Source organism: Podarcis vaucheri, assembly GCF_965113315.1.
Source record: "Podarcis vaucheri genome assembly, chromosome: 4".
NCBI classification, from domain to species: Eukaryota; Metazoa; Chordata; class Lepidosauria; order Squamata; family Lacertidae; genus Podarcis; species Podarcis vaucheri.
Window position 1 is genome coordinate 1,157,326 of NC_138762.1, and position 22,801 is coordinate 1,180,126.

The following is a 22,801-nucleotide window of genomic DNA, read 5'->3' on the forward strand; positions in this document are numbered from 1 at the left end:
CTTTATCAACCTTCTGAGAAAAATACAAAACATTAAACAAAGCCACAAAGACTTGCAAACTCCCCAGCTTAAAATGAACTTAAATGTCTGGTTTCAATAGATTTTCCAAATGCTGAACTCAGTCTTTTAGATAAGTTCATAAAGATACCAACCAATATTCACAATACCGAGAGATGCTCGTGGAGTTGTGGATAGATGTTAATGAGGTTCGCCCCCAATGGGGCCCTTGAACTGGGGCTCCCAAGATGGTTTTCTTCAGTGGTCTAATCTCAAAGTCTTAGAATCATAGAGTTGGAAGAGACCACAAGGGCCATCGAGGCCAACCCCCTGCCAAGCAGGAAACACCATCAGAGCACTCCTGACATATGGTTGTCAAGCCTCTGCTTAAAGACCTCTAAAGAAGGAGACTCCACCACACTCCTTGGCAGCAAATTCCACTGTCGAACAGCTCTTACTGTCAGGAAGTTCTTCCTAATGTTTAGGTGGAATCTTCTTTCTTGTAGTTTGGATCCATTGCTCCGTGTCCGCTTCTCTGGAGCAGCAGAAAACAACCTTTCTCCCTCCTCTATGTGACATCCTTTTATATATTTGAACATGGCTATCATATCACCCCTTAACCTCCTCTTCTGCAGGCTAAACATGCCCAGCTCCCTTAGCCGTTCCTCATAAGGCATCGTTTCCAGGCCTTTGACCATTTTGGTTGCCCTCCTCTGGACACGTTCCAGTTTGTCAGTGTCCCTCTTGAATTGTGGTGCCCAGAACTGGACACAGTACTCCAGGTGTGGTCTGACCAGAGCAGAATACAGTGGCACTATTACTTCCCTTGATCTAGATGCTATACTCCTATTGATGCAGCCCAGAATTGCATTGGCTTTTTTAGCTGCCGCGTCACACTGTTGGCTCATGTCAAGTTTGTGGTCAACCAAGACTCCTAGATCCTTTTCACATGTACTGCTCTCAAGCCAGGTGTCACCCATCTTGTATTTGTGCCTCTCATTTTTTTTGCCCAAGTGCAATACTTTACATTTCTCCCTGTTAAAATTCATCTTGTTTGTTTTTGCCCAGTTCTCTAATCTGTCAAGGTCGTTTTGAAGTGTGATCCTGTCCTCTGGGGTGTTAGCCACCCCTCCCAGTTTGGTGTCATCTGCAAATTTGATCAGGATGCCCTTGAGTCCATCATCCAAGTCGTTGATAAAGATGTTGAATAAGACCGGGCCCAAGACAGAACCCTGTGGCACCCCACTAGTCACTCTTCTCCAGGATGAAGAGGAACCATTGATGAGCACCCTTTGGGTTCGGTCAGTCAGCCAGTTACAAATCCACTCAGTGGTAGCATAGTCAAGACCGCATTTTACCAGCTTCTTTACAAGAATATCATGGGGCACCTTGTCAAATGCCTTGCTGAAATCAAGGTAGGCTACATCCACTGCGTTCCCTTCATCTACCAGGCTTGTAATTCTGTCAAAAAACGAGATCAGGTTAGTCTGACATGACTTATTTTTCAGAAATCCATGCTGACTATTGGTGATCACAGCATTCCTTTCTAGGTGCTCACAGACTGTTTGCTTAATGATCTGCTCCAGAATCTTCCCTGGTATTGATGTCAGACTGACTGGGCGGTAATTATTTGGGTCCTCTCTTTTCCCCTTTTTGAAAATAGGGACAACATTTGCCCTCCTCCAGTCTGCCGGGACTTCGCCTGTTCTCCAGGAATTCTCAAAGATGACTGCCAGTGGTTCTGAGATCACATCTGCCAGTTCTTTTAATACTCTTGGATGCAGTTCATGTGGCCCTGGAGACTTGAATACATCTAAACTAGCCAAATATACTTGTACTATCTCCTTAGTTATTCTGGGCTGTGTTTCCTTTGCTGAATCATTTGCTCCAAATTCTTCAGGTCGGGCATTGTCTTCTTTATCGGAGAAGACTGAGGCAAAGAAGGCATTGAGTAGTTCAGCCCTTTCTGTGTCCCCTGTTTGCATTTCACCATCTTCTCCTCTGAGTGACCCCACAGTTTCTTTGTTCTTCCTTTTGCTACGAACATACCCATAGAAGCCTTTTTTGTTGCTTTTAACCTCTCTAGCAAGCCTGAGTTCATTCTGTGCTTTAGCTTTTCTGACTTTGTGTCTACACGTGCTGGCTATTTGTTTGAATTCCTCTTTGGTGGTTTCCCCCCTTTTCCATTTTTTGTACACATCCTTTTTTAATCTTAATTCAGTTAAAAGTTCTTTAGATAGCCACCCTGGCTTCTTTAGGCACCTTCCATGTTTCCGTCTCATTGGTATTGCCTGTCGTTGTGCTTTTACTATCTCCCTCTTAACAAACTCCCAGCCATCATGAACTCCCTTTCCTTTAAGTATTGCTGTCCATGGGATCTCACCCAGCACTTCCCTAAGTTTTATGAAGTCGGCTTTCTTAAAGTCAAGAAATTGAGTCCTAGTATGCTTGGCTGCTCCTTTCCGCTGTATAGTAAACTTCAGAAGAGCATGATCACTCGCGCCTAATGATCCTTCCACATCTACCCCACTAACCAGGTCATCAACATTGGTTAGGACCAGATCTAAAATGGCTGTTCCTCTTGTTGCTTCTCCCACTTTCTGGACAATGAAGTTGTCTGCAAGGCCAGTGAGGAATCTGTTTGACCTTATGCTCTTGGCTGAGTTTGACGTCCAACAAATATCCGGGTAATTGAAGTCCCCCATTACTACTATCTCCCTTCCTTTTGCATGCTTGGCCATCTGTTCCAGGAAGGCATCATCTATGTCCTCCGTTTGGCTTGGGGATCTATAGTAAACTCCCACAATGAGGTCTCTGTTATTCTTCTCTCCCTTAATTTTGACCCAAATGCTCTCACTTTGGCTTTGAGGTTCTAAATCTTGGATCTCTTCACAGGTATACACATCCCTGACATATAACGCCACTCCTCCTCCTTTCTTGTCTGGTCTGTTTCTCTGAAATAGATTGTATCCCCCCATTATTACATTCCAATCGTGGGACTTATCCCACCAGGTTTCAGTGATGCCTATTATGTCATATTTAGTTTGCTGTACCAAGAGCTCAAGCTCATCTTGTTTATTTCCCATGCTTTGCGCATTAGTGTACAGACATTGAAGTCCATTAATCATTCCCCCGTGTCTCTTATTTAAGGATTTTTTCCTCCCACCACTAGGTCCGCGTGCTGTTTGCTCCATTTGGTCTATGACATTTGGATGATCATCTTCATTAATTGATAGACTCCTACCTTCAGGAGCATTGTCTCGCTCCCCCACATTAGTCAGTTTAAAGCCCTCCTGATGAGGTTTCTGAGATTTTTGGCAAAAACATTTCTCCCAACCGTTGTGAGGTGCAGCCCATCACTTGCCAGAAGTCCATCTTCCAGAAACTGCAGTCCGTGATCTAAGAATCCAAACCGTTCCTGTTTACACCATTTGCGAAGCCAGCTGTTCACTTCCACTATTTCCCCCTCTCTCCCTGGGCCACGTCGTTCTTGATACGTATATTGATATTCAATCTTATAGAGAATACTCTTTCTTGGCTTAAGCTCAGGAGACTGATTTGCTGAATCTATTGAAACCAGACATTATAAGTTCATTTCAGGCTGGGGAGTTCGCAAGTCTTTGTGGCTTTGTTTTAATGTTTTGTATTTTTCTTAAAAGAGAGTTGGGCAGATCCCTGGAGGAGGAGAGGGCTGCCCACGGATACTTGTTGCCAGTCAGAGCTGGCAATTTAGCAACGACGACCCTGCCAGGTAGGATAGACTGAAACAAGACAGGCCCAGGGTCGCATTCAGCCAAAGCTTGGTTTGAACCCTGGTCTGTGAGGTCCGGGTCCGACACTTGCACCCAGAGCTTTCTAACCTTTTCGTGTTGGTGACACACTTAATTTTTGCATTCCAGTTGCTGGAAGCCAGCAGAAGGGAGGGGAGTTCTCGCACTCGGGTCCCGCTTGCGAGTTTCCCCATGGGGCGTCCTGAGAGCAGGGCGCTGGCTTGGCTGGGCCCCTGGCCTGATCCTGGGGGCGCTTCTCACCTTCTTCTCTTCCCGCCCCCCCCCCAGGTGGCTCACCCCCTGGTCCAGAAGCAGCTGGTGGATTACATCCACAACGGGTTCCTGGTGCCGGTCCTGGGCCCTGCCTTGCACAAGGTCAGTTCACGCCTGGGCTGGGGTGGGGGGGTTGTGTGGCCTGGCCAGAGACCCACTTCCACTCCCCCCCCCCAGGCTTCCCGGAGCTGCCTTTGGGGCAGGTGAATAGCAAGCCTTCTCCCGCCAGATCAGTCCTGCTGCTGGAGCACGTCTGGCTCAGAACTGGCTTTGCTCCTCACCGCCAAGCCAGTGGGGAGCGAGGGCAAAGAGGGGCCGAGATGATGTATGGGACTGAAGCAGGGGGAGGCATAAGCCCCGCCAGGACTGGTCCGGCTTCTGCTCCCCTGCCGTTCCTGGGGGTTGGGCTGGATGCCCCGCAGGGTACCACCTGGCTGAGCTATTCTGGGGTGTGACAGCCCCCCTGATCCCCCCTCCCTGCCCCCCCAGACCTCCATTGAAGAGATGATTGCCAGCACGGCCTACCTGGACCTCTTCCTGCGCAGCATCAGCGAGGCTGCCCTCCTGAAGACCTTCCTGCGCTTCCTCCTCCTCCATCGCCACGACAACAGCACCATCCTCGACACACTGGTCTCCCGCATCGCCAGCAACTCCCGGGTGTGTCTTCAGGGGGGGGGCAGCATGGGGAAGACCCCGAGGGGACGGGAGCAGCGGGGTTGGAAGTCAGCTGTGTGCCAGAAGCACCCTGGCAGTCCAGTGTCCCACTTTGCAGGGCTGTTGTGGCTCCCAAAGGCCGCTCTTTGCTCCTTGGGCTTTGAGGTCCTGCCCTGCCCCACACAAAGGGGTCCTGGGATTGGGGGGGGCGGGCGTGGGCTCATCCCTGTCCCGGGGGGGGGGCAGGAAGACATCCTCCCTCCCACAAAAGGAGAATTTGATTCTTCTCCTCGTTGCCCAGGGGGTGGCTTGGGGGGTGTTGCTGGTGGGGGATGGAGTGGGGGGAGCTTTCTGCCCCACTGCCCCCTTCATTCCTCTCTTTCTCTCCCCCCCCCCCAGCTCTGCATGGTCTCGCTCAGCCTCTTCCGGACTCTGCTCAACCTGCACTGTGAAGACGTCTTGCTGCAGCTGGTGCTCAGGTAGACCCCCCCCCCACCCGACCCCTTGGCTCTCTGGCTCATGTGGTCGTCGGAAGGGAACCCGAGGGTCATCTAGTCCAGCCCCCTGCGAGGCAGGAACATGCCGCCCTCGGGGATCGAACCCGCAACCTTGGCGTCCTCCCACTCTCTCCAACAGAGCCGTGGGCTCCCTCTGTTGGGTGAAGGTGGGAAGGGCACCCTGTTCCTGCTACCAGAGACTTCGCTGGTGCGGGGGCTCCCCCTGGTGGCGCCATTGGCTCTCTTCACCCATCAGCCTCCTCTTCCGGGTAACCTAAGGTTACCAGATTTTTTTCAAAGAATCCGGGGACACTTTTTTTTTTGAAAAGAGAAAAAAAGGTTATTTTTTAAAAAAGAGAGCTCCCCTCTTTTTTCTCCTTCCTCTTTCTCTCTCTTCCTTCTCCTTCTCCTCTCCTCCTTCTCCCTGCGTTGGCTCCGGGGTTTTCATGGCCCTGGAGCGCCACTGGGCAGTCGGACTGGTGGCTGGATTCTCTCGCTCCCGACTCAATTTGGGTCGCGAGGAGGGGGGTCCGCAGTTCCCCCAGTTGTCCCACCGGGCGTCCCCGGTTCCCCCTCGGCAGTGTTGCCTCGCTGGAAGTCCCCTTCCAATTTGTGTTGTGCCATTGAACCAATCACACAACATTCATCCCCTACTAATAAATCTACAACACTTGAAATATAAATCTGGGGACATTAAATGAAATCTGGGGACAGATGTGTGAATCCAGGGTCTGTCTCCAGGAAACGGGGACGTTTGGCAACCATAGTGCGACCTCCCCGCCCTTTCCGGGGGTTGGCATAGATGACCCCGGGGTTCCTTCCAACGCTACGATTCTGTGGCCGCCATGGTTCTCTGGCTGCGCTTCCCGCCCCGTCAGGGTGGGCTGGATGGCCTTTGGGTTCCCCTCCGCAGCTGTGCTTTTCCGCGGCAGGTACCTGATCCCCTGCAGCCACGTCATGCTCAGCCAGAGGCGGGCGGTGAAGGAGCTGGACCTCTACGGCAAGGCGGCCAGCAAGTTCCTCTCGCTCGTCCCCCAGTGCTGCCGCCCAGAGAGCCCCCCGCCCCCCGAGCGAGAGGAGGAGCACGCCACCTGGTCCAAGGGTGAGCCTCTCGCGGCCAGGCGGGAGGGGCAGGGGGGCTGGAGGTTGGGGGGGCACATGGAATGGGCAAGGGAGGCCTTGGCACTGACAACATTTGTGGGGCTCCTCTCTGCCTCCTCCCAGTTTGCAGGCTTGGGGTACAGGAGCGAAATCCTCGCTGGGGGTCTGGGGCAGTGGAGCCTGGAGGGCATTTGCAGCGGGTGCTGGACCCACGCCTCTTTGGGTGGGGGGAGAGGGCATCATTTTCCCGCTGGGGTATTGCAAAACCTCCTCTACTCCCTGTTTGTGTTGAGCAGGAGTTAACTGAACTGCAGGTTGTGATGGGATCCCCAAAACTCATCTAGTCCACCCCCACATCTAAACAGAAGGGGTGGGTCTCCCTTGCAGGCCAGGCAAAAGGGGCAGAAAAAGGGCGTGTCTTCCAGGAGCCCCGGTGGGGGGCGCCAGGAATAATCTCAGGGTTGTGGGCCCCACATGGGGGAAAAGATTCCTGCCTTCCAGGGGTTTGGACTAGATGACTCTTGGGGCCCCTTCCAACTCCACAATTCGGTGACCCCCCCATCCTCTCTCTCCCCCCCCCCCAGGTCACGGCAGCCCCAGCGTGGACTCCTCCTCAGTGGTGACGGTGCCCAAGCCCTCCACGCCCTCCCGCCTCTCCTTCTTCATGCGCCAGCCCAGCTTTGGCCCCGATCCCGCCGGCCCCGCCTCCCCCCGCTCCCCAGGGACCCCTGTCGGCAGCCCCTCCCACCGGACCCCCCCTCGCTGGGAGGAGGCCTGTGAGTTGGAGGGCAACTACCTGGAATACCTGCGCGACGCCCGCCTGAACGTCGACCGCTGCGTCTGGGCCTGCCGCGTCTGGTCGGCCCCCTACGACGGAGAGCGGCCCCCTCCCGCCAGCCTGGACCCCTCCCTGCCCCGCCAGGGCGACCCCCTTGCCTACACCTCCTTCCAGCCCGGCGGGCACCCGGGGCCTGCCTCCCCCCGGACTAAGAAGCGGGGTGCTCCGCCTGAGGAGGGGGCCGCCCCCAAGGGGACCCCGGACGCTGGCACCTCGCCCCCTGCCGCCTCCCCCGGAAGCGAGGACCCGGGGCCCCTGCTGAATGGGGCGCACTCGGAGCCCGCGCTCATCAAGAAGGTCCGCCGGTGCCCGCAGGAGGGGGCCATGGTGGAGAACGGGGGCCTCCCCGAGACCCCCGGCCCGGACGAGTCGCTGGCGCCAGCCGAGAACGGGGGCGCCCACCCCGTGGAGAGGTTTGCGGCGGAGCTGCGGCGCCTGGAGGACGAGATGGCGAACGGGGGCCGGGAGGAGGAGGAGGAGCCCCCCCAGGTGGACCCCCTCAGCCCCGAGGAAGAGGAGGCCTATCGCAGCTTCGCCGCTCCCCCCGAGGGCAGCCTGGGGCCCTCTCGCCTGGCCGACCCCCTGGCGCAGATTGTCGGCAGCCCCCCACCCACCCCGGGGGCCCTCCCCAGCCAGCCGTTCACAGGTGAGTCGTTGGGGCACCCCCTCCCCACCCTCTTCCTTGGAGGTCTCTCTGGCCCCTGCTGCTCCTGGAGGCCCCCCACTCTCCAGGGGTCCCCCTTGCCCCCCAAGGCTAAGTCTGCTGCGCAAGGTGGGAATTTAGCCTGAGCGGGGCTTCCCCAGAGGAACTTCTGGAGGGGATCAGAGGGGTCAGACCTGGGCAGCAGATGGTTGGGGCCCAGTGGATGGGGGGGGGTCCAAGTTCCCTTCAGGAGGAGCCAGGGCACATGGGCACTTTGCCCGCTGCCCACTTCGCCCGCCCAGCCTTGGCCTCCATTCCCAAAGGCAAGTGACTCCTTTCTCTTTCTCTGCTTCCAGTTTCGTCCGTCTCCTTCTCCTCTGCTCCCCCTTTCTTTGTCCTTTTTCCTCCTATTGTTTCTTCCTTTTCCTGTCTACTTTTCCTTTTCCCTCTCCTTCCTTCCTTCCTTCCTTCCTTCCTTCCTTCCTTCCTTCCTTCCTTCCTTCCTTCCATCCATTGTTCTTCTCCTTCTTTCTTCTCTTTCCTTCCATCTTTCTTTTCCTTCCTTCCTCTCCTTCCTTTCCTTTCCTTTCCTTTCCTTCCTTCACCCCCCCCCCGCCGGGTCTGTGCGCGTTGTTGTTGTTGTTGTTGCTGCTCCTTTCCTGCTCCTGCCGTTTCTCCGCCTGCCCCCCCTCGCCCCCCAGCATCTCTCCAGTGCAGGCAGGGCTGTTCTGGGTCTGATGGGGCTCCCACCCCCAGGAGCCAGAGCCTGCCAAGGGGCAGCCCCAAGGGGCAGCGCTGGTGACACACAGGGGCCTCTTCTCCCTTGGCGTGACCCCATCTGGGAGGGGGGGGGCCTTTCCCTTGCAGAGCAACATGGCTGATGTTGCTCCATCCCGTCTCCCCCCATTGGGACATCCAGCCCCCAGTGTCTCCGGAGGCTCTTGGGCAGAGAGAGAGCGCTGGCCCTTTTCTTGAAGCTGCAGGTGCTTTTGTGCATGCCAAGGAGACCTTGGGCATATGCATTGCGGGTGGGTGGGGGGAACCTAAATGATCCGGGGGGGGGGCGGCTTCTACATTTCTGCAATCCCCTGTCGGGTCTTTGGCCCTGTTTGCACCAAATGGGCTCACAGAATCACAAAACCTGCTTTAAAAGCTGCAAGGAAGGAGAAAATGTTTAAAAGTACTTCCCCGCCCCCAAAATCCCAGTCTTTTCTCTTGGGGATAATTCAGACCAAAATCCCCAGGTGCCAAAAAAGGTTATTTATGTATGCCAATACTGTGGCACGTGTTTCGTTAGCCCCCAAAACGGAAAATGAGTGAAGTCCCAACCAAAGAAGAACGGCAACTTAAGCTGATGGAATATGTGCAGCTTGCAGACTTAACATATAGAGTAAGAGAACAAGAAGAGTGGAAAACATTTATTGAATATATGGGGGGGAATTGTGTACAGCTGAAAAGGTGGGCAGCATTAAGATCAATTCAACAGTTTTGATGGATGTGATAAGGGAATATTGCCCGATTTACGTATAAGCTAAACAAGCTATAGCTTAGGGGCCCCCAAAAAAATTTTGAGGGGGAAAAAACTGGATGTACATTTCCAAGCTATAAGATAATCTACTTAATTGTATTTCAGTTCAACAATGACTTTGATACATCTTTTGTAATGTGCAAATGGCTTGAGATACCTCTTAGCTCCATCAATTACCATCTCGCTTATATTCAACACTAAAAACAGCGGTGATTTGTTGTTGACAAAGGAGAGCTGGACACATAAAGGGCCCCATTCCCTCCAGGAGCCAAGGGCCGCATCAAACTGAAATCCGGCCCTGGCCGAATGGTAAAGCTTTTGTAAAATATGCAGGGATTTGTGATATGCAAGATGAACCACGGAGAGAGGAGAAGGGAAGTCATTGGTATTTTAAGGCTGTTTAAATTGCGAAGCAGAAAATTTAACAGAAATTATTTTTGAGAAGAAGGAAACCGGGCTCCCTTGGAAGTGGCTCTGCGGGGGGTGGACCTCCCTTGGCTGACCCCCTGCTGTCCTCCCTGGCAGGGCCCTTTGTGGCGGTGCTGCTGGCCAAGCTGGAGAACATGCTGCAGAATTCCCTCTACGTCAACTTCCTCCTGACGGGGCTCATCGCCCAGCTGGCCGCCCACCCTCAGCCGCTCCTGCGCTCCTTCCTCCTCAACACCAACATGGTCTTCCAGCCCAGCGTCAAGTCCCTCATCCAGGTAGACCCTCGCGGGAGTCTGAGGAGGGGGGACCCTCCTGGGGGCAGACCCCTTGCCTGGCAGCGCCCCTCACCCTCCCTCCCTCTTCCCTCCGGCAGGTCCTGGGCTCGGTCAAGAACAAGATTGAGAGCTTTGCCGCCTCCCAGGAAGACTTTCCCTCCCTCCTCTCCAAAGCCAAGAAGTACCTGGTGGCCAGAGGGAAGCTGGACTGGTCAGACGCCCAGAATGCCGCGCCCGCCCTGCGCCGCTCAGAGACTCTGGGTGAGGAAGAGGGGGCGGGGCGGGGGCCCTGGGAGGTAGCAGTCTGGGTGCCGTGGGGGCTCGGGGGCGGCTCAGGGTCAGAGCCCATGCCCCAGGGGTCCCCTGGGCACGGATGACTCCTTAACAGGAGTCCGTGGAAGCCTGCTATTGAATAATAATAATAATAATTATACAGTGGTACCTCTGGTTAAAAGCGGGTGGCGCTGTGGGTTAAACCACAGAGCCTAGGGCTTGCTGATCAGAAGGTTGGTGGTTCGAATCCCCGTGACGGAGTGAGCTCCTGTTGCTCGGTCCCTGCTCCTGCCATCCTAGCAGTTCGAAAGCACGTCAAAGTGCAAGTAGATAAATAGGTACCACTCTGGTGGGAAGGTAAATGGCGTTTCTGTGCGCTGCTCTAGTTCGCCAGAAGCGGCTTAGTCCTGCTGGCCACATGACCTGGAAAAACTGTCTGCAGACAAACGCCGGCTTCCAAGGCCTATAGAGCGAGATGAGCGGCGCAACCCCAGAATCGTCCTCGACTCGACCTAATGGTCAGGGGTCCCTTTACCTTTTACCTCTGTTAGTGGAGGCCCGTTCGCAACCTGAAAAGAACGCAACCCACGTCTGCGCGTGCACAGGTTGCGATTCGCTGCTTCTGCACATGTGCGTGACGTCATTTTGCGCGTCTGCACATGCGTGAGCGGCGAAACCTGGAAGTAACCCCTTCCGGGTCGCCATGGGACATAACCTGAAAGAACGTAACATGAAGCGGCCGTAACATGAGGTATGACTGTAGTAATAATAATAATAATAATAATAATAATAATAATAATACAGTGCTACCTTGGTTCTCAAACTTAATCTGTTCCGGAAGTCCGTTCCAGAACCAAAGTGTTCCAAAACCAAGGTGTGTTTTCCCATAGAAAGGTAGCTGAACTAGGTTCCACGCAGCCAGGAAAAGAAATGAACCGAAAAAGCCTCAGAAACAAAAACGCAAAATAAAGAGCAAAAACAAAAGTGCCAAACTTGATCCATTCCGGAAGTCCGTTTGACTTCCGAAATGTTTGGAAACCAAGTCACAGCTTCTGATTGGTGCAGGCGCCACAGAAACAATAGCCGACAGCCGCGTCAAATGTTCGGCTTCCGAAAAACGTTTGAAAACTGGAACACACGCTTCTGGGTTTTCAGCGTTTTGAGAACCAAGGTATCATAATAATAATAATAATAATAATAATAATAATAATAATAATAAGCCGCCCATCTGACTGGGTTGCCCCAGCCACTCTGGGCAGCTGATTATTGTGGTTCAGAGTGGGAAAGGAGACCGCAGGATCAAGCCCTGGGGGCCCCATCTGACCCAGCGTCCTGCTCTCCTCGCAGTGCTCAAATGGCCCCAGCGGCCTCAGACTCCAGGTAGGCTGCCTCTGGGCCTGGAGGCTCCACCAGACCATCCAAAGAGACCCTGCTGGATCAGGCCCAGCTGTGGCACGACGGGGCTGGACCCCCCCCCAGCTGCTGACCTGTGGAGTATTTATGGTGTGTGGCTATAGGGTAGCTGTCTTGCGTGGGCTTGGGGGGTCTCCTGGCCTGCCGCCCTCGCTCCCAGCCACAGGCTCATCTGGGAAGACAAAGCCACTTCTTTGGAGATGCGAATTGTGATGCTTAACCACCTAAGTCCAGAGCCCTGTTCTTCTCACAGAGGCCAAATACTCCCATGAACCTGGCAGTGCAGGTAGACTGCTTCTGGGCCTGGAGGTGCCACAAGGAAACCCAAAGAGGCTGCTGGGTCAGGCCAAAGGGGGACCGTCCAGCCCAGCCTCCTGTTCCCACACCAGGTGCCCCAAGCAGGATTTGAACACGAGGTCCCGGCCCCAAGCACCCAGAAGCATCTCTGCCTCCGACTGCGGTTGCTGGAGCAGAACCTTCTCTCCCCCGCCATGAATTGGCCTGATCTCCTTTGAGAGCCAGCCAGGCCCGCACTGATTCCTGTGGCAGGCAGTTCCGCAGTTTAACGTTGCCATTTCTGTATTTTGCAGCTGCCGTTTCAGGGCTTTTATTTCTTGAAATGTGCGAACTGGGAAATCTGATTTTTCCCCATGGCGTTTTCGGGGGGGGGGATTTTGCCAGGGGGCTCTCCCCCCCAAAAAAACTCTACTTGGCGCTGACTCCCTCCCCTTTCCCCCCCCCCCCGCAGTGAAGAGCCGCAAGCCGTCCATTGGGGAGCTGATCATGCGCCACACCAACAGCCCCACGCGGGCGCGGCAGGCAGCCCAGCTGGCGCTGCAGCACATGCGCGAGGGGCCGGTGATGCACGCGCTGGCGGGGGGCTCCCTCTTCCGCACCTCGGCCGAGAAGCAGAGCGAGGCGCTGCGGGTCAAGAACGCCGTCTACTGCGCCGTCATCTTCGCCGAGTTCCTGAAGGAGCTGGCCGCCATCGCCCAGGCGCACGCCGTCACCTCGCCCTTCCTGCTGGAGCCCCCCGACGAGAAGGCCGAGGCAGGGGGGCCGGAGTGAGCGCGGCCGGGACACCCCCCCTCCACTGCCCGCCTGCTCCCCCTCCCGAACACTCCACTCCACGCCCCCCCCACCCCCGTCCGGGGCTCTTAACTGGAATCTCCCCCGACTCTCCCCCACCCCCCCGGCTCAGCCCTGGCTGGGTCTGCACTAATCGGGGAGCCTGTGGGGGGCACCCCGTGGGGCGGGTGGGGGGCACCTTTTTAAAGAAAACTCCGTACCAGGACATGGACCTTTTTAATTTATTGGGAATGAATGTTTTTTTTCTGGAGAATTCGTTGCAATATGTATAAAAGAAGCTCTCTCTCTCTCTGTGCTGGATGTGGCCTGGGTGATTTTGCATTGGGGGGGGAGAGGGCAGGGGGCGCCCGTCACTTGCCCTTTGTGCCCGCTGTGGAATTGCAGGGTTGCAAGGGCCCTCCAGAGGTCCTCCAGCCCAGCCCTTTGCAGGGCAGGAACCGCAGCTGAAGCCTCGCTGGCAGTGGGGCACCCAGCCCCAAAGCTCCCTCCTCGGCCTCCTGCCCCCAACCAAGGACAGAGAATTGGGGGAGCTGAGAGGAGCCCAGTTGGATCAAGGGGGCTCGTCTGGTCCAGCCTCCTCTCGCAAGCAGGACCCGGGTGCGAGAGCAGCTCTCCCCTTCCATTTCCAGTGGCTGGTATTTGGGCTGCCGTGAGGCGTTCCCAAAGCAAAGGAAGGATTGGACTCTGATAAAATGCACATGGAGGCTGGACCAGCAGGACTCTGGGAGGGGTGCGTATAATAATTCCTGTCCACCCTCTGGCCCAGGTCGTTTTATTCACAAAGGAACTTTTTACACAGTGTTCGTAAGAACCAGTCAGATTTCAAAAAGCCCCACGTGGGACAAAGTGACTGCAGAGACAACTCTGAGTATGCATAAATAAAACAGGACTAGAGGAATGCTTTTCGGAAACTCCGGAGGTCATAAAGAGCAATAAACACGAGAGGAAGGGTGGCAAGGAGATAGGGATCTTTATCACCTTCCTGTGAAACTATTTCCAGGCCCTAAGATTAACAACACCAAGGAAGGGTACATCAAAGAAACTGCGTACTACAGTGGTGCCCCGCAAGACGAACGCCTCGCGAGACGGAAAAACTCGCAAAGACGAAAGGTTTTCTCGTTTTTGAGTTGCTTCGCAAGACGAATTTCCCTATGGGCTTGCTTCGCAAAACGAAGCTTGCTCCCGCACCCCGGACCTCTTTTGAAGCAAGGGGTGGCGGGGAGAAGATCGTTTCTCCCCGTTGCCAGCCCCGCAATCTCCGGGGACAGAGGGGAAGGTGCGCACGCGCCTTCCCCTCTCTCCCCGGACCCCTTTTGAACCAAGGGGCGGCAACGGGGAGAAGCGATTCTCCCCGCTGCTCCTTCCCTTGCTTTAAAACAGGTCCGGGGACAGAGGGGAAGGCCCGCGGTGCTTCCCCTCTATCCCCGGACGGTCTCCATAGGAACGCATTGATTGATTTTCAATGCATTCCTATGGGAAACCGTGCTTCGCAAGACGAAAAACTTGCAAGAAGAAAAAACTTGCGGAACGAATTAATTTCGTCTTGTGAGGCACCACTGTATCTTTATGTACTGAGGATGCCTGATGAAGCAACTGGCCTGTGTATTGGAATGCGGATGCGCGCCTGTCAGGCATAGAAAATGAACAGTGGAGAAAATGGCCAGAGATGCAGAAGCTTGTGGGATTTAATCAAAAATCCTTGTCAATGAATCGAACCCGGTCAACACCATGCTTTCATAGTGGACACAATGGCCTGGTGCATATTTTATAATTCCTCATAGTAATCCCATCTGATCCCCCCCACACACTGGATATTTGCACTCCTACACTGCCCCAAACTGCCAAGTCGCCTTTGACAGCCCTCTTTGAATTTGTCTAATCCCCTTTTAAAGCCGTCCAAGTTGGTGACCAGCACTGTCTCCTGTGGCAGGGAGTTCCAGTGGCATGAAGGGCTCTCTTCTGTCCTGAATTTTGTAACGCTCAGCTTTTTGCTCAGTGTGGGGCTTCGCACACACAGCCCCCCCCCGGGCTCTCAGCTACTTCGACCAATGGGTGGCGCTGGAAGGAGCCTCAGCCAAGTGTGTTCCTACTAATAATAATAACAATTTTTTTATTTATACCCCGCACTTCCCGGTTCAGAAAACTGGGCTCAGGGCAGCTGACAATAAATTTAAAACACTTAATTGATGCAACAAAAAAACAGCATAAAATACAGTATGAAACGTGAATAGCAATAAATTCAGAATTCAAAAATCAGTTTAGGGGGGAAATCCATCCAATAAACATGAGATGATCCCCAGGGCTAGCTGGCTAAATTAGTCCTACTTGGGCCAGCGAGGAGACCAGGGGAGAATTAGCTGTGGGATCCCAGAGCGGGGAATCTTCATGAAAAGGGGAGGAAGGAGAGTAAAAGATCAGGCTGAGTTCATATTGAAAGCCAGGCGGAATAGCTCTGTCTTACAGGCCTGACGGAAGGAGGTTAAATCCTGCAGGGCCCTGGTCTCCTGGGACAGAGCATTCCACCAGGTCGGAGCCACCACTGAGAAGGCCCTGGCCCTGGGGGAGGAGAGTCTGACTTCCTGAGGGCCCAGGACCTCTAAACTACTAGATGGCCTCTGGGTGCCCCCAAGAGCATGAGGCGGCTCCTCCTCTGGGACTGCCCCCCCCTTGCAGGTTCTCTCCCTTGGCTTGCTGCCCCCCCCCCGCTTCCTGCGCCTGCCCTCCCCCTCCAATCGGGGCCACACGCCTGGCTCTGGGTGCAAAGGGCTCTTTATTGGCGGCGTCTCTGGGCTCACTCTTCGGTGTCGCTCTCGGCCGTGGAGCTCTGCAGGAGGGGCAGCGACATGGAGTGCCTTTCGGCGTCAGCCAGGCTGGCAGTAGACGGGCCGGACTTGGGGCGGTGGCGCCGGAAGGGCCATTTCCCTGTGGGGACCAGAAGAATCGCAGCATAAAAGAGTTGGGTGGGGCTCCCTGAGGGCATCTAGCCCAGCCCCCTGTGACGCAGGAGCCCCTGGTTTCCTAGACCTTCCTAGGAGGTGCCCTGCCATCCGCTGGGCATTCCCAAACCACCACCTCTCCCCACATTTCAGCCCCACTAGCTGGGCATAGGGGGAGAAGCCCGGCAGAGGCCTCTGTAGGGGCTGGTGTGGGGCTCTTGCCAGTGGGGGCTTGGCTGGGAGCAAGAGTGGCCCTCCCCCCAAAGTGCTACCCCCCCCATGGGAAAAGTAGAGAATTGTAAAGTTGGGAGGGCCCTCCAAGGATCATCCAGTCCACCCCGCTGCAGTACAAGAATCGCAGCTAATACAGCTGCCTTGTATTATTTTTTTTGGGGGGGGGCAATTTTGAACAGGGAAAGACACAAGCAATAGCACCCTCCACACACACACACAATGAACCTGTGGGTCCCCAGATGTTGTTGGACTACAACTCCCATCACCCCTAGCTAGCAAGGCCAGAGCTCAGGGATGATGGGAGCTGTAGTCCAACAACATCTGGGGACCCACAGGTGGAGAACTGCTGATTCTAGTCCAATTCCCTGCAATGCAGGGAGCCAAGTCGCTGGAAGGGGGCGCCAGGCAGCGTGGCAGGGGGGGTGCCCTTGAGAAATGGCGGGCAAAGATGCCAGCAAACTGAGACGGAGGCATTTAGCCCCTAGAAGGCCGCTGGAAATTTGTGTCCTGGGCTTTTTGGGACTCTTCTTCCCACGTGCTATCTGAAACCAAAGGGGCTCATGGGTTGCCAGATGTGAAACATAGGGGCCTTATTTTTAGCCCCACTGGAAGGCACAGCTGCAAACCCCAGAAAGAGAAGAAGAGGCTTTCGTCTGGGTCAGGGGGGGCCACGCAGGGCAGCCTCCTGCTCGTTATGGGAAATCCACAAGCAGGATTCGAACACAGCTCTCCTCTCCTGCGACTTCCGGCACCTGGGACCCAGAAACACGGCTGCCCCCAATAATGAAAGCACCAAACATTGTAAACTTCCTCCAGCTGTAGAGGCAGGGCGCACTGCCCTCTCTTCGTAGAATCAGAATCGCGGAGTCGGAGGGGACCCCCGAGGTCATCCATTCCCACCCCATCTCAGCTCAAGCATCCCTGACCCAGCGAAATGGGGGGCTTCCTCGTAGGGCGAGCTGCGCCCCCGTCTGCCTCACCTGCCAGGGTCCTCGTGGGCTTGCCGAGGGGTCTCCAGCGCTTGCGGACAGCCTTGCCCTCCTCCTTGGGCCGGGGGCTCTCCAGGGGCGGCTGGGGGGCCGGGGTCCCGGGGGGCTCCAGCACCGCCATGCGGACCCAGGCGGCCCTGGCAGGCAAGCTGTGGCCGGTGGGCTTCTGGGAGCCCAGCACCCCTTTGGCTCCGAGGGCGAACTTGAGGCAGGAGAAGGCGACGGGCAGCGGCTGCTGGCGGTGGAAGATGCTGCGCTCGGCGCCCTGCGTGACGGCCAGGGCCAGGCTGGCGCAGTAGAAGACCTCGTAGACCACGTAGAGGCTGCTCTGCGAGCGCAGCCAGGGCAAATCCGGGCGCAGGGCCACGCTCCCGGGGCGCAGGACCAGGAAGGCCACCTTCTTGTGGACCCCCGACATGGTCAGGCGCAGGTGGCGCAGCGCGCCCGCCACCAGCCGCGTCTCCTCGTAGCGCGACTCGCCGCGCACCCGGGCGCTGTACTCGCGCGTGCCGTGGGTCAGCTCCCGGGCGGGGGTGTCCTCCCGCAGCAGGCTCTCCAGGGGCCCCACGGGCACCAGGCACCGCTGGCGGCGGAGGCGACCCTGCCCCAGGGGGGGCTTCTTGATCAGCACCGTCAACAGGTCGTAGGAGGCGGCGTCTTCCAGGAAGGGCACCGGGACCACCGTGGGGCCGAAGCGCTCCTCCACCACCTGCCCAGAGAGATTGGGGGGGGGGTCAGGACGGGGCGGCGTGGGGAGGGGCACCCGAGGGGCATCTAGGGCAACCCCTCCCCGGGGGTCACAGCTGGAGAGAGACTGAAGGCGCAATCTGAATTCAAAATGAGCTTGTCAGGTTGGAGAACCGGGTGCTGGCTAACAAAATGAATTTCAGTGGGGACAAAAGTAAGGTTCCAGCTACAGGTAGGTAGCCGTGTTGGTCTGCCGTAGTCGAAACAAATTAAATTAAATTAAAATATTCCTTTCAGTAGCAGCTTAGAGATCAACTAAGTTAGTTAGTCTGGTGTCTTCTGTTTCAGTGTATCTGAAGAAGTGTGCATGCACACGAAAGCTCATACCAATAACTAACTTAGTTGGTCTCTAAGGTGCTACTGGAAGGATTTTTTTTATTTTTAAAAAAAATTGTTTCAAAAGTAAGGTTGTGCGCTTAGGCAGCAAGAACCAGGTGCACAAATATAAGATGGGGGAGACCCGGCTTACTAGCACTACCTGTGAAAAGGATCTAGGGTCTTGATGGACCACAAGCTCAACATGAGTCCACAGTGTGATGCAGCAGCAAAAAAGGCTAATGCTATTCTAGTCTGCATCCACAGAAGTCTAGTGTCCAGATCCAGGGAAGTCATAGTCCCACTCTATCTACAGTGGTACCTTGGGTTACAGACTCTTCAAGTTACAGACTTCGCTAACCCAGAAATAGTACCTTGAGTTAAGAACTTTGCTTCAGGATGAGAACAGAAATTGTGCAGCGGCGGCAACGGGAGGCCCCATTAGCTAAAGTGGTACCTCAGGTTAAGAACAGTTCCAGGTTAAGAATGGACCTCCGGAACGAATTAACTATGTAACCAGAGGTACCACTGTATTCTGTCTTGGTCAGACCACACCTGGAGTCTTGTGTCCACCTCTGGGCACCACAATTTAAGGAGGATGTTTGACAAGCTGGAAGGTGGGCAGAGGAGGGGGACCAGGATGATGATCCATACTCCTCCTTAAACTGAGGACCCCACAAGGCGTCACATGAGAGCCCCCAGGTCAGGTTAGCTCTGCTGCCCCTCTCCAGGGAAGTGCCTGCAGAATCAGGCCCGTCTCCTGCTCTCTCAGGGGCCAGACAGATGCCCCAATGGGAAACTTGCACGCAGGATCCGAGTCCCAGAGCATCTCTCCCCTCCTGGGGTCTCTGGGCACTGGCATTCAGAAGCATCGCTCTCCCCGCCCGAGGAGGTGGAGCAGGGCCCCCCTGGTACTGCGCTGGGGGTCTTGGTGTGAGGGGCACCCAGGAAGCCCGTCCTGCAGACTCGCCCCTCCTTTCCAGGACGCCCCTCGCCAGGACAGCTCCCCCCCTCCTCCTCCTCCTCACCTTGTCCCGGATCAGCTCCCAATTGGCATCCGCCTCCCCAATCTGCAGGGTTTGGACCCCGCCGTCCATCTTGCAAGCAACTGGACAAGGCCTAGAGGGGTCCGGGAGGGTGGCAAGAGAGTGTGGGCATGGGCAAGGCCAAGGGCATGGGGCTGGGCATGGAGGGGCTGTTCAGCGGCTGGGAAGGTGAGCAGGCTTGGAGCTGGAGCAGCAGAAGGCCGGGCTGGCCTGTGAGGTCACAAAGGGCCCCCTGCCGCCATCACCCCAGGGGGCTGCATCTCAGCAGCCCAGAGGGAGGGGGAGAGAGCCCGCGGCAAGGCAGGGAGGCACGTTTTGGTGCCGCCTTTGCAGACGAGAAAGGAGGGTGGGCAGAGGAAAGATTTAAGCTGAATGTTGGAAGGTTCAGGACAGAGAAGAGCAAGTCTTGTGTCACGCAGCGCATCGTTAACCTCTGGAACTCCCTGCCAGAGGAGACAGCTTGGATGGCTTGAAAAGAGGATTAGGCAAATTCATGGAGGAGGAGAGGGCTGTCGATGGAAGCAAGGCTTCCGGAGACCAATTGCTGGAAGCCACAGGAGGAGAGAGGGGGGCCTCTTCTGCTGGAATCCTGCTGGGGGGGGGGTCCCACGTGGGCCTCTGGTTGGCCGCTGTGAGATCAGAGGGCTGGACTGGATCCAACAGCTCCTTCCAGTGCTCTTATGGCCAGGCTGGCTGCAAAAGCGGTTTCTTGGGCAACATATATTTGAGAAGGATCTAGAAAAGCATTGTGCTGGGAGGCCTAAGATAAAGACCCCCGCCTGCTCCCATCAGGAAGTGGAGCAGCTGAGGAGGCCTGAGGTGAGTGAGGGGGGAGCAGAGGGCAGCAGCCCCCCCCACTTACCTTGCAATTTCCTTGTGGGGTCTCAGTGCAGAATAGCCCAAGAAATGGATGGGCAGAAGATTCAGACGCCAAGGAGGCAGAGCTGTCCCAGGACATGGGATAAGATTTTGCCCCCCATTCCCTCCCCCACACCCAGGAGCCAATGGGCCTGGCACCTGGACCTTGTCCCCCCCCCCCCCGTCTTCTGCCAGTTTAGGGGCTGCCACAGGGCCAGGAGGCCTGCCACACTCAGCTTTGGCCTCCAACAAAGAAGATTTATTTCTTTTCTTTTTTTTCAGGGGCAGCAGGAAGGAACTGCTAGGTCATCGCTGACACAGTGGCGTGCTTCATTTTTCATAATTACTCATAGCAATCCCACCTGACCGCCACACTCACGTTGAGCTTTGGCCTGTCTGCGTTGGGCCACTAAGGCCCTTGTGGGGAAGTGTGAGGAAGCACCTCTCTTTGGCTCAGAGACCTGGGGCGGTGGAGGCTGAGGGACCACTCCACAAGGAAGGGGGTTCCAAAAGGGGGAGAGGCTGCCAGCTCTGCAGGCAAGGGGGGGCACAACTGGGCTCCTGAGCCCCACAGGGGGGCCGCAGAAAGAAGGGAGTTGGTCAAGGGAGCTGTGGACCCCAAAGGTTGAAAACCTCTGCCATATGTCCTGTTTCTGTTGGACATGTCCTCCAGGCGGATTTTTAAATTTTTGCTAAACGTCTGTTTTCTTCGTGAGAGCAAGAATTGCCGCTTTCTGTTATCAGGGCCTGTCTGAAGAGCAGAACCTTGAAGCGCAGCTCTGGTGTCCAGTTGGCAGAGGGGATGGACACAGCCGAGGCAGAGCAGGGTGATGGAGGAGGGGGCTGGGGGGGGGGTTCCCTTCTGCGATGTCCGCTGGGACCTGCACCTGTTGGCTATTTGCAGATTAGTTGCACGGCAGAAGGCATGCTGGGGAGACCATAAATTACAAGGAATGCAAAAATAAGGTTTGCTAGGTTTTAATAACAAAAACACATTTTACAATAAATCAATAAGCATGACCCATCCGCCAGGGTACTGAGAGAGTGACATGCTGATCTTTATATACCATACCCAACAGCTTAATTAACATAACAGCACCTTCTATACTGCTTCACAGCTGTAAAACTAGGTCACGTTATTTGCTCTGGCCCTTAAAGAAACACACATCTTGTGGAACAATAATGAACCTTCAGATTTAAGGAGACCATTGAGCAGCACCTGGTGCCACAGCTGGACAATGGCTCCTGCCACCTGCTCCTGAGCTGGGCCTGCCAGGCTGCCACGGTTCCTGGTGAGCCACTGCTCAGCTTCTGGTCCTTGGTGGTGCCTATTTATCTACTTGCACTGGCGTGCTTTCGAACTGCTAGGTTGGCAGGAGCAGGGACCGAGCAACAGGAGCTCACCCCGTTGCAGGGATTCGAACCGCCAACCTTCCAATTGGCAAGCCCTAGGCTCTGTGGCTTAACCCACAGCGCCACCCACCTAGATCAATAGGTACTGCTGCAGTGGGAAGGTAAACGGCATTTCCATGCATTCTGGTTTCTGTCACAGTGTCCTGTTGCGCCAGGAGTGGTTTAGTCCTGCTGACCACATGACCCGGAAATCTGTCAAATGCCGGCTCCCTCGGCCTGAAAGCGAGATGAGCGCCACAACCCCAGAGTCGCCTTGGACTGGACTCAACCATCCAGGAGTCCTTGACCTTTTTTACCTTGGTGGTGCATAGCTGCGGGCTCAGAGGGAGCTGAGGGGTGGGCAGGTTTCTGCAAAGGAAGGATCCGTGCCTTTTGTGCATGTAATACTCGGTGTGTAGACCCGATTGTTCAGCCCAGCAGAAGCCAGCCTCCCTCCCTCCCTCCCTCCCTCCAGATGTCTCTGCCTCTTGGGGTTCCTGGATCGTAGAACTGCAGAGCCCGAAGGGACCCTGAGGGTCATGGCTCTTTTTTGCTCTTCAGAACATGGCAGCCCTCTTTATGGAATTTGCAGCTGCATCTCCACAGGAGAAGCTCAGCTGGATCCGGCCAAAGGCGGCCCACCTAGTGCAGCCTCCTTTCCTCTCAGGGGTCAACGGCTGCCCCAAAGCGGAACCCACAAGCACCAGAGCAATTCTCCCCTCCTGCATTTTCCAGGAGCTGGCATTCGGAAACAGGGCTGCCTCCCGTCCTCTTGTAAAACCATCAAGGTTTGTAGCCATCCCTGCTTCTTGTGGGAGGGAGTTCCACAGTCACTGCACTGCATGTCATTCTTTTTATCCACCCTGAATCTTCCCACATTCAGCTTGATCTCTCCACTTTCTCCACGCTGTAATCTTATAAGCTTCTATCGTTTCGCCTCTTCCTCGCCTTTTCTCTAAGCTAAAGCGTCCCGCTCAGGTGCCTTTGCGAAGATGATGGGGCAGCCCGTGCCCCCACCTGTCCCCCCTCCCTCCTGCTCTGAGCTTCCCTGCAGAGGCTGCCAACCCAGCCTGCCCCCAGACGGAGCCTCCAGGATCACGTGACGCCTCTCTGCCCCCACCTGCCTCCACCTGCCTGCCCGTTCCTCCCTCTCCCCACTCTCCCTCTCACCTGTCCTGGGCCGAAGCCCCCTCACCCTCCTGGGGCATCTTCCTGCTGCTTCAGGGAGAAGGTGAGTTCCTCATGGGGCCCTGGGGACCCGCAGGAGGGGGAGGTCCCAGCCACCCCATAGCACATGGGGGCCTTTACCCTCACCCCAATAATTCTGTCTCCTGCATAGCTCCTCCACAAGCTCACCCCCAATTCCTTTCAGGCTCCCACCACCCCTGCGGATCTGCCTGCCCCAAAGGAACTGAGCGCCTAGCAGGCTGGCCTGGGAATGGGGCAGCCGTGGGGAAAGAGACAGAGAGAGCCTGCCAGGGCTCATGAGATATTCATGGGGACA

The 22,801-nt window shown here is 55.7% G+C and overlaps 2 protein-coding genes across 2 annotated transcripts in view; one reads left to right on the forward strand and one right to left on the reverse strand.

Moving 5' to 3' along the window:
• The window catches only part of FHIP1B (FHF complex subunit HOOK interacting protein 1B), a 34,593-nt gene extending 21,525 nt beyond the window's left edge, over positions 1–13,068 (forward strand). Inside the window, exons 6-13 of the mRNA XM_082219084.1 lie at positions 4,056–4,142; positions 4,530–4,697; positions 5,094–5,173; positions 6,124–6,293; positions 6,877–7,776; positions 9,827–10,005; positions 10,104–10,266; positions 12,440–13,068. Coding sequence (XP_082075210.1) covers positions 4,056–4,142; positions 4,530–4,697; positions 5,094–5,173; positions 6,124–6,293; positions 6,877–7,776; positions 9,827–10,005; positions 10,104–10,266; positions 12,440–12,759 — 2,067 coding nt within the window. The 3' untranslated portion in view covers positions 12,760–13,068. The remainder of the gene's footprint in view (positions 1–4,055; positions 4,143–4,529; positions 4,698–5,093; positions 5,174–6,123; positions 6,294–6,876; positions 7,777–9,826; positions 10,006–10,103; positions 10,267–12,439) is intronic.
• Positions 13,069–15,531: 2,463 nt separating this feature from the next.
• On the reverse strand, positions 15,532–19,253 carry LOC309530536 (uncharacterized protein C11orf42). The gene is made up of 3 exons (XM_082219564.1): positions 19,030–19,253; positions 16,931–17,648; positions 15,532–15,702 (listed from the first exon to the last, which is right to left on the reverse strand). The coding sequence occupies exons 1-3, from the start codon at positions 19,096–19,098 to the stop codon at positions 15,572–15,574; spliced, it is 918 nt and encodes a 305-aa protein (XP_082075690.1). The 5' UTR covers positions 19,099–19,253; the 3' UTR covers positions 15,532–15,571.
• Between the last annotated feature and the right edge of the window lie 3,548 nt (positions 19,254–22,801).

Bases quoted from the DNA above. Each gene is read 5' to 3' on its own strand.
- LOC309530536 (XM_082219564.1), bottom strand. From the start codon at position 19,098: ATGGACGGCGGGGTCCAAACCCTGCAGATTGGGGAGGCGGATGCCAAT. The intron at 17,649-19,029 runs GTGAGGAGGAGG...CTCTCTGGGCAG, and splicing joins GGGAGCTGATCCGGGACAAG to GTGGTGGAGGAGCGCTTCGG. The intron at 15,703-16,930 runs GTGAGGCAGACG...TGGTCCCCACAG, and splicing joins GCCCACGAGGACCCTGGCAG to GGAAATGGCCCTTCCGGCGC.